At 29.1% G+C, this 9,859-nt stretch overlaps 2 protein-coding genes across 3 annotated transcripts; one reads left to right on the top strand and one right to left on the bottom strand.

Moving 5' to 3' along the window:
* Positions 1-1,603: 1,603 nt before the first annotated feature.
* On the top strand, positions 1,604-6,142 carry Alg9 (alpha-1,2-mannosyltransferase Alg9). Its single transcript, XM_018450686.1, has 12 exons — positions 1,604-1,877; positions 2,536-2,674; positions 3,252-3,457; positions 3,542-3,655; positions 3,741-3,851; positions 3,934-4,216; positions 4,575-4,697; positions 4,890-5,103; positions 5,181-5,322; positions 5,527-5,656; positions 5,767-5,897; positions 6,004-6,142. The coding sequence occupies exons 1-12, from the start codon at positions 1,798-1,800 to the stop codon at positions 6,140-6,142; spliced, it is 1,812 nt and encodes a 603-aa protein (XP_018306188.1). The 5' UTR covers positions 1,604-1,797.
* Positions 6,143-7,082: 940 nt separating this feature from the next.
* On the bottom strand, positions 7,083-8,737 carry LOC108724359 (uncharacterized). 2 transcript variants are annotated; one of them, XM_018450706.1, is made up of 2 exons: positions 8,708-8,737; positions 7,083-7,785 (listed from the first exon to the last, which is right to left on the bottom strand). In XM_018450706.1, exon 2 carries the CDS (start codon positions 7,677-7,679, stop codon positions 7,089-7,091), a length of 591 nt encoding a protein of 196 aa, XP_018306208.1. In that variant the 5' UTR covers positions 7,680-7,785; positions 8,708-8,737; the 3' UTR covers positions 7,083-7,088. The 2 variants fall into 2 exon arrangements, with proteins under 2 accessions (XP_018306208.1, XP_018306207.1); XM_018450705.1 differs by lacking the exon at positions 8,708-8,737 and adding an exon at positions 7,892-7,921.
* Positions 8,738-9,859: the final 1,122 nt, after the last annotated feature.

The following is a 9,859-nucleotide window of genomic DNA, read 5'->3' on the forward strand; positions in this document are numbered from 1 at the left end:
GGAACTCCAGTAGTGATTAAATTATATCAACATGTAATAGGCGTTGTTTTGAATCCATCCTGGAGTTGATACAGCTCTAGCGTGGCATAACAGCGTGTTGCACTGCAATCTTCGCTGAAGTGGCTTCAGTGCGAATTGTTTGGGCTCGGTAGTCATGCGAGTCCTATCTCCAATTCCGAGCTTCTCCCTCACCGCATTGGTCTTGTGTTAACTCAAAAATTCGCCGAGCCGCGTTAATTTGAATTTTCGAGTCGTCGCAAATCCAAATTTTTTCCTGTGTATGTCTCCGTGTGATTAAAAATTTGTAATTGGAATCGACGGAATGCAAGTATTGTTGAATATTGTTTCAGTCACTCACGCGTATAGATTTTCTCTCTTCCTAGATGTATCTCTATTAATTTACGCAATCTGACTCAATTTCAAGATTTGTCAAATTGTTGTGGCATTTAATTTTGTTTCGCGTTCAACATTAAACGTACAATACGTGCACATCGTTTCTATCGACTTCATCGACCATATACACTTCTATAAATAACCAATATGATACATCGTTTAGTTTAAACTATTCAGAGAAAAGATCTTGATACAGACTGTAAAAATTAGCCATGTAAATTGAATAGGAATGCTGTATCAGTTTTAAATAAAATTGTTACGTGAGATGTATACCTTTCCGTTAGAGTAAGAATAGTTGAAAAATAAAAATTTATGATATTTTAATACCTATTTTATTTTGTATCGCAAATTATTTCGATCCTTATAAAACTAAACATTCTTAATAATTTATCGTTAGAATTTTGAGAACTTAAAAATTATTTTTAAACATTCTCTTTCAGTTATATAGCGATTGTAAAAAGATATATTTGTATATATAATAGCAGGAGCAAAAGGATAAATATTCGTATATGTATATATTTAAAAAATATATATGATATACAGGGTGTTCCAAAATTCGCTCATTCGGAGTGATACAGGACATGATACTTTATGCTAAAACAAACAACTTTTTTCCTTCAGCAAAATTGCGTACGATAAATAGTTTTTGCAGGAGAGCAGGTTGAAGTTAACAAATAAGCGCAAAAATTATTTATCGGACGCAATTTTACTAAAGGAAAATGTTTTAGCATAAGGTATGTTCTGTACTCCGAATGCGCGAATTTTGGAACACTATATATTTATATATATAATATAAATATACATTATATATATATATATAATTTAATAGTATTCTTAGAAAGTTGTTAATAATTTAATGCTAATAAACATCTTAAAAACTGTAAATAATGGCAAGTTTTTTTTAATTCTTTGATAATCAATCGCATTATGCGCAAATGCAGCTTTTGCAAGACAAAGTTGCATTTGCGCATAATGCGATTGATTAATCGAATTAAAATTTATTAAAAAACGCCGCGAAAAATATTACCTCACCCGGGATTCGAATCCAGATAGAGAGATATGAATATTATCGACAGATATTGATTATTAGTTCCATTTTGTCGCCTGTGAGACAGCGAGGGCGTCACAAACGCTATTCCTTTTTCACTGTGCGCTTGTTATCTTGTTACGAAAACGACACCGAACTATACACATCGATACACACTGCGCACATATTTATTGAGAATTTATTGAGACATATGTTTGTTTCGCGTGGTTCGTTGCTCTTGTAGAAATGTCTAACATACGAGTGAAATTTCAACAGCGACTTCGATTTTCTCCTTTTCCGTATTGATTATTGATAAATGTTTATTTTATATAGCGATGTGACTCGAGTGGATAATAAATAAGAACAGTGAGAAGATCATGGCACCTAACCAACGTCAACGACAACTCGTTTTGTCAAAGAAAGAATTGAAAAAAATTAATGGAAGAAGATTCTCAAAGTACATACAATATTCTTTTCTTTCTTCAGATTTTGTAAATTGTTATACGAAATGCTTATCAGCTGGGACCGAATAATCTCATCTGTCAGTTGCTTATTGTTGAAACAAGAACATATCTACAAACAGCTATAAATGTTATACTTCAGCCAAATATTTATACATATATTTTTTATATTAATAACTTAAAATATCTGACATGTAAATCTTGAAAGAGAAATAAGAAGCCTATATTCTATAGCATATCGAATCTGCAAAACAAAAATGTGCTACAAATGCATTCTCCGTTACACGTCAACAATTTTTATATTAATTTCGTAATATGTTTAATATAAATTAAATTATTTAATTACTCGTTCAATTTCCATGACTTTATATATATATATATATATATAAAAGGTTTAAATCTCAAAAAAAAGCTATTTAATCCATGTATTTAACTTGCCTTTTACTGTATTTTGAATTGATTATTGTAAATAACAATTGTATCTTACATTGCTAAGAATCATATGCATTTTCATTGTTATTTTCTAATTGTATCTTGCAAACTGTATAGAAAACAATGTCCTAAAAACTATGATCTATGCAATATGCATTGTAATATCGTAAAAATATGAATATATATAGTAAAAAGAAAGCAAATAATTAAATGATGTTTTAGGCCAGAAGAATCTTCCGACATGGGACTTGTTTATCCCTGCTATGATACAGCTTTTAAATTGCTATTATCGGCAAGATTTTGCTCTGCTGTATGGTGTCATATAACAGACTGTGATGAAACGTATAATTACTGGGAACCAGTGAGTTTATAATATAATTCAATTCAATATTACATAAACTTAAAAATACTACAAAAATACTATACTTCGAAATGTATACATTCTTTGTTTCATCTAATATTTCTTTAAAAAATGTTAAAAAATAGAATTATTTCTTTTATGAAAACAAATAAATGATTCCTAGAATATCTTCAGTAAGCAAAATTAGTTAATAAAATAAGTTAACAGTATATTATCAAAATATTGCAGCGAATTAGTATCAACTATGTGTGCATTAAATTTATATTCTGCCAATAGAACTTTCCAATATAATTCAACAGAAATCGAGAAAAATCTGCCATTTTGTAAATATTTTAGTGGAATTATTTAATTGTAATAAGTGGTATCATTTGAATAGTTATGCAATAGCAGATTCTGTTACATTTGTGTTAGTATTCTGTCAATAAAATTTGTAGTAGACATTTTACAAAATCTTTTCGGTAGACTTTACTATTTTGCAATGTGGACACAACAAATTTCTCCCATTCTTTGATATTTTTAATGAATATAATATACTTTGACAATGCATTTTGTTATATCTGCTTATATCTTGTCTTAGAGTCATTTCTTGCTCTACGGAACCGGCCAGCAAACGTGGGAATACAGTCCTGAATATGCCTTACGTTCATATATGTACTTATTAATTCACATGGTACCGGCAAAAGTTTATCATTATTTATTGGAACCAAATCCCGCATTAGTTTTCTATTTTACGCGATGCTTCCTATCTGTGGGTTGTACATTATCTGAAGTATACTTTTACAGGTACGTTTTTCCCTTAAAACTAACCCATAAATATATGTAAGGATTGACACATTATTTTTTATAACATATAATTCTGTTTTCTAGGAGTGTCTGCCGCGAATTTGGAATCCATGTAGCGAGACTTACATTTGTATTCCTCATTTTCAGCTCTGGGATGTATATCTCCAGTGCTGCGTTTTTACCATCGTCTTTTTCAATGTAGGTACAATTACAAAATGAGAAATATATTAGTTACTCTCTATACATAATTTACTTATACATTACATATTAATATTTATCACAGGTATCTGAGTACTGTTGCTACAGCAGCTTGGTACGCTCGCCAGTATGAATTGGCCATTTTTGCTACCGCTATCTCTTCGTTACTTGGATGGCCATTCGCTGCGTTGCTCGGGTAATTTTTATACTAACACGAACGATTTTGGCATTATACATATTATAACAAAGAAACTCATTTTCCTTACTTTACTTTTTAGGCTTCCCATCGCCGTTGAAATGTTAATACATAAACGAGATTGGATCAAATTCATAAAATGGGTCATTATATCTGCTGTTGTAATTGTGATACCAATGGTATGGGTGGATTCCTTGTACTTTGGCAAACTTGTCATCGCGCCATTAAACATCATATTGTACAATGTTTTCACCAACCATGGACCTAATCTTTATGGCACAGAGCCGTTCAGTTATTACATCATCAATGGATTCTTGAATTTCAATTTCGTCTTTATTGGTGCATTGTTCGCACCCTTAGGCTTAGTAAGAATTTTAATAATTTATACTCAATCTATACAAAATGTCTCAAATATCGCACGCTTTCTGTGAACTACAGATTCTTCAAACTTGAATAATTCTCTTCCAACTTGAAAGTTTGAATTTTGCTAAATGAAAGTTAAATATTGTATTTCTTTTTTGTTGATATTACGGTTTGTAAAGTTTTCTCGAAATTGACAATAAAAGCAGTAAAATATATTTATCTTTCCAAAAACTATAATTATATTTAAAGTCATTTAATTTTCAATAGATAACTGTATTATTATAAATCAACTGAAAGTGAACGATAATTGTAATATCTTGTATAACATGATTTATTTCAGTATTTTAACTATATTTATAGTTTTTAGTATGGCTGATCGTGCCAGCAAGGCATCGTCCAAGAGACCGTTCATGTCTTTCTTACTGGTATTCATTGGCTCCTTTATATCTATGGATTCTTGTATTCTTCGTTCAGCCGCACAAAGTACGTATAAAATATGATTGGTAATAATATTATTAAGAGAAAAGTGAATACATTTGAACATTGCGTTTTTACATGTACAAGGAACGCTGAAAATTTTCTATTTTCCGCGATATTTAGATTATTCAAATGTGCTATTGATGTGTAACGATAAAATAGAAAACGAAGGAATTGACGAAATAAATATGTCAACAGGAGGAACGGTTCTTGTTTCCAGTGTATCCTATGATTTGTTTAGCAGGCGCTATAGCGGTGGATATTGTACAGAAGTTATACTTTTATGTTAGAACGAAATTCAATCCATCGCATATCAGTTGCCACTATTTGCAATATACTGTACACATCACTGTTCTAGCAATACTAATATGTGGCCTCTTGGGATTATCAAGATCATTGGCGATATATAAAGGTTATTATTATTATATGGAAGACGATTTTGTTCAAATAATAGGAGTTTAATAAGAAGTTTATGATTATGTGCGTTAGGATATTATGCTCCCATGGAAATTATGACTGAAGTCAACAAATTGGAAACAGAAGGCGATATACCTAGAGACGTTGACATAAACTTCTGTATTGGAAAAGAATGGCATCGTTTCCCTAGCAGTTTTTTTTTTCCGTCCACCAAGTAAGTGGAAAAATTAGCGCACAATACTAGTTGCTAGTTTCAAAAGTTTAAAAAATAAAAATTTCCGGGTTTATGAAATTCTATTGTTGAAAGAGAGAGATATGTTAAAGAACACATCTCTACCGCTAGTGCAAACATATAATATATATAGTGATATATTTCTTTAATTTGATATAATTACATTATTTTTAAAATCATTTTCAGTTGGAAGTTACAATACTTGAGATCCGAATTTAAAGGACAGTTACCTCAACCCTTCTTAGATCATGAAAATGCAACAAGTGTAATTCAAGCACATTTTAACGATATGAATAAAGAAGAACCATCGCGTTATGTACGTACCTATCTTATATGCAGATAAAAATATTATCTGTTACTACATTTTAAATTATAACAGTTACTGCACTATAGATATATTATCACATCTCTGCCTTTTGCTTTCAGTTTAATCTAGATAAGTGCCATTTTCTGTTAGATTTGGATATAGAAACTGAAACAGCTCTAGAACCGAATTACTCTCGCCTAAATCAACAGTTTATTATTGTGAAATCTTCTAAATTCCTAGATGCATCAAAGTAAGTTCAAAGCTTTTATTCGCATATACATATATATAATATGTTAACTGTAATTAATGAAAATTATATTTATATCTGATATATCCTATTATCATTTATGTTACAGATCACATCCATTCTTTAGAGCTTTTTACATTCCATTTGTATCTCATAAGTTTTGTAAATATGGTACATATAATTTATTACAAAATAACTTTAACTCCATGCTTTTACCATCAAAGCAAAGAAATTCCAAGTTTTCTTAAGCAAAAAACAGAGTTTTAGAAACAAATTAATATAATTAATTGATTTAATATAAGAAAAATTAAATTTATTATTTTATAGAGCATTTTTAATATTGCATATGGATCCAATATTCATACTATGTTGAAAGTAATTGTATGTATATATGTATGTATAAATGTATAATGTGTATATATATATATATTATATGCGTATATGTACGTGACGCATAATTCCGCTTGAAAGCGATTGATTCGTAGGTTTCAGAGTCGATCCCATGTATTCCTCAATGTTCCAATCTCAATTATTCCTCGGCCACATTTTATGAGGAGTTAAGATCTAAAGCTAGTAAGTTTATTAAGTAAAAATTAAACTTATATTTAAAAACTTCAAGAAGCTAGGCATCGAACAGTGACGAAAACTGTTATAACCGATATATAAACACCCTGTACATAAAAAAACTATATTGAAAAATTGTATTAAAACTGTTTGGTAATTTTATTGTAAAAATGCTGATCTTTTAAAATATATATAACTGTTTGCACAATTAATTTCGAAATAGTATTTCGACAAAATAATAATTATATAGGGAATCTTTAGTGATATATCTTTATAGCAAAATTAAATTTGTAAAAAAATTTTTCAATAACTGATAAAAATATATTTCAGCTGTATTATGTTTAAAATATTCAGAAATATAATTATGTATAAAAGAATCAAATTAACCCTTACATATGCTTACTAAAATACAATTATTTCTAAATGGAGGGATATTATAACATGAAATATTCAGTATGGAAAAATTTAAGTAAAGAATCAAACGTTTTTTGAAAAAATTAAAAAATATTTATTTAAAAAAATCGGATTTATTTAATTTTTGACAAATATTTAGAAATTTTATTCTAACAAAACTGTTACGTTATGGCAAATCATCTTAATGCAATTATTGCAAATTTTCGCGTCAATTCATTAGTTAACTAATACTTCCACAATTTGTCTAACAGAGTAAAATTTCCGTAAGCGTGCAATTAGTGAATATGTAAATACATGAGTTTGCTCTATTTCATCTCTATAGATTACATTTATGACATCACCTATCTCTTTTCCAGGTGGTAACTGTACATTACCATTAGGCAAAACTTTCATATGCTTTTGAACATTCGATAACAAATTTAGAAGTAAATACCATTTTTCTGACGGCACTCTATATTCCTCCATCAATTGAACAAGTTTCTCTCTAGTAGTAGTCGTCATTGTGTTCATAACAAATTTTCTTTCTCTTTTTGCTTCCAATCTCAATGCTTCTTGCCAAGCTTCAGGAGACACGACATGCTCATTGCCTTCACTAAGAAGTGATTTATATATCTGGACAACTTGTTTAGTTCTAAAATCTCTTACTTCAGTAAATGCATATTTTTTGAGATACACAGCAAAACAGGTCATTAGAGCAACAGCTACTTCTTGAGATCTTTCTTCTTCCTTATCATTTTTGAAAAGAGTTGCCAAACAAGTTGGGAGATTTTTTAAAAGATATATGTAATGTGACCTATCTTCCTCCATTATACAATGAAATCTTTACAATTAATTTTCTATAATGTGTGAGGCGTTTCTTTTCTAATTATAGAAATTTCCCTTAGATTGTAATAGACAGTTTGTATATGTGTACCTGCAATGATATTACCAAACAATCGCAACACAGTTCTTCTGTTATAATCTGAATTATAATTCGCATTGTCATTCTAATTCGAACACCAGTTTAACAGAATACATACGTTACATGTTACATCACCATTTATAGGTCTCTATAATGGATAATTTCAATCAAATTTCTATTAATTTATACAATTAGTATTAATATATATACTTTTCAACATTAATATAGAACATTTAAAAGGTAAATGTTAAGAAAACCTCTTTCACCTCAAATTTTGATAAAAATATACTCTATCCATGCGTTTTTGCATGAAACGAAAGAATCTGGCAGAAAAAAGTGTCGCTCTGCCTCGCGGACCAAAAGTACTGTTTCAAAAACACAAATTCACTGCTTTAAATATACAAATTCTTTGCATTAACAGTGAATTTATGTATTTAAAGCAGTGAATTTTTGTTTTTGAAACAGTACTTTTGTGTTTTTAAAGCACCGATCTTTTGTGTTTTTGAAGCATGTGGCCAGAAAGCATGAAAATGTGATAAAATGTTCGCATCGCACTGTTTCGTGACAGACAGATTTCCTAACCTAAATAGTCAATTTTAACGCTTAATCTCGGTTCGCAAGGCAGAACGACACTTTTTTCTGTCAAATTCTTTCGTTTCATGCAAAAATGCATCGATTGAATATATTTTTATCAAAATTTAAGGTGAAAGAGGTCTGCTTAACATTTACCTATTAAAATTTTGTTTCAACACGTGGAAAATTAGGTTAGTTGAAGTTAATTATAAAAGTAATACAAAACAAAAATTGTGTAACTAAAAAATTTATTACTAATTCGTAGTATTTGTTAATATATAGTATTAGTTGTTTCTGTATAAACAATTCTATCGATTGTGTTAATCCAAATAAATTAAAATAAGTTCTACAAAAAACTCACGTCATTTCAGTCTAGTCTAGACTGTTTTATACCTATCTCACTTTAAGTTCGAAAAGTGTACACCAGTTCAACTACAGAAAATAGACAAGGAGGAAAGGCGGAAAGAAGTGAGGACTGCATATTGTGTTACCATTGACAAGATAGTAGACAAATTGAATATTTTTTATTTATTTAGGTCTATATAATTTGGGAATCTCTCTCGTTTGGAGAAATTTGGGAAATAGTATTTTTCTTATAATTAAAAAATTTTTTCATGCGTCAAATTAGCAGACAGCGATTTTATTTATTATGTATTTTATGAATGGAATCGATTAGAAATTATTTGGGAAAGACGTCTTCATTATTATTTTCATTTTTGGGAAAAGTCACTATTTGGTAATTCAATAGATTTATAGATTACAAAAAAGAACAAAGCCCGGATGTAGTATGGGTGTAATATAGTAAACCTAAAATCGTCAAAAATTAATCAATTAAGCCCGGATCTAATTATGCGTAGTAAGAAATTATGTGTATAGTAAGAAATCAACTTAATCATAAACTTAATTATATTCGACTAATTTTCTTCACTTTCAACTGTGATTGGTCAATTCCTTATGGCTTAAGGAAAGAATTATAATATACAAAGTAATCAGATACAATAAAAAACATAATAAAATATAATACAATAAAAAAAAAGACTCAAACATTTTAATATAAAATATAAAAATTGTTTATAAATTTTTATAACACTTTTGCTTTTAAGTTTAAGATATCTCGTATACAAAATGCATATCATAACACAAAATTCGTGTGTATCTCAAGAAAATCCGAATTCTGGTTCTGTAGTATCAATCTTTACGTTTTTATTTAATAAATTTAATCTTTTAATGATACAATCTTTATTAATGGATCCTTAAACGAAAATTTCAATTTCGCATCTCCCCTACTGTGAAAATAAAAGTTGTTGAATATTAAGAAACTCGAAGCTGAATATTCAAACAAGTTAATTTAGCGAATTTTGTCTTATAATATGCGCTTGCATAAAAATGAAATTACCGCGTGGGCGGTATTTTTGATATTTCAATATGAATCATTAAAAAGAATAATGAAAATTGAGATATAACGTTGAAATATCAAAAATACCGCCCACGCGGATAATTACAAATTACGTTT

Source organism: Mycetomoellerius zeteki, unplaced genomic scaffold (assembly GCF_001594055.1).
Source record: "Mycetomoellerius zeteki isolate Tzet28-1 unplaced genomic scaffold, Tzet1.0 scaffold292, whole genome shotgun sequence".
In the NCBI taxonomy this organism is placed as follows: Eukaryota; Metazoa; Arthropoda; class Insecta; order Hymenoptera; family Formicidae; genus Mycetomoellerius; species Mycetomoellerius zeteki.

What these genes read in the sequence shown, in the direction of transcription:
- Alg9 (XM_018450686.1), top strand. Translation starts at nt 1,798, where the DNA reads ATGGCACCTAACCAACGTCAACGACAACTCGTTTTGTCAAAGAAAGAA. An exon ending in TCTTCGTTCAGCCGCACAAA is followed by an intron (nt 4,698 to 4,889) that starts GTACGTATAAAA and finishes ATATGTCAACAG; the next exon opens with GAGGAACGGTTCTTGTTTCC. An exon ending in ATCATTGGCGATATATAAAG is followed by an intron (nt 5,104 to 5,180) that starts GTTATTATTATT and finishes TATGTGCGTTAG; the next exon opens with GATATTATGCTCCCATGGAA.
- LOC108724359 (XM_018450706.1), bottom strand. Translation starts at nt 7,679, where the DNA reads ATGGAGGAAGATAGGTCACATTACATATATCTTTTAAAAAATCTCCCA.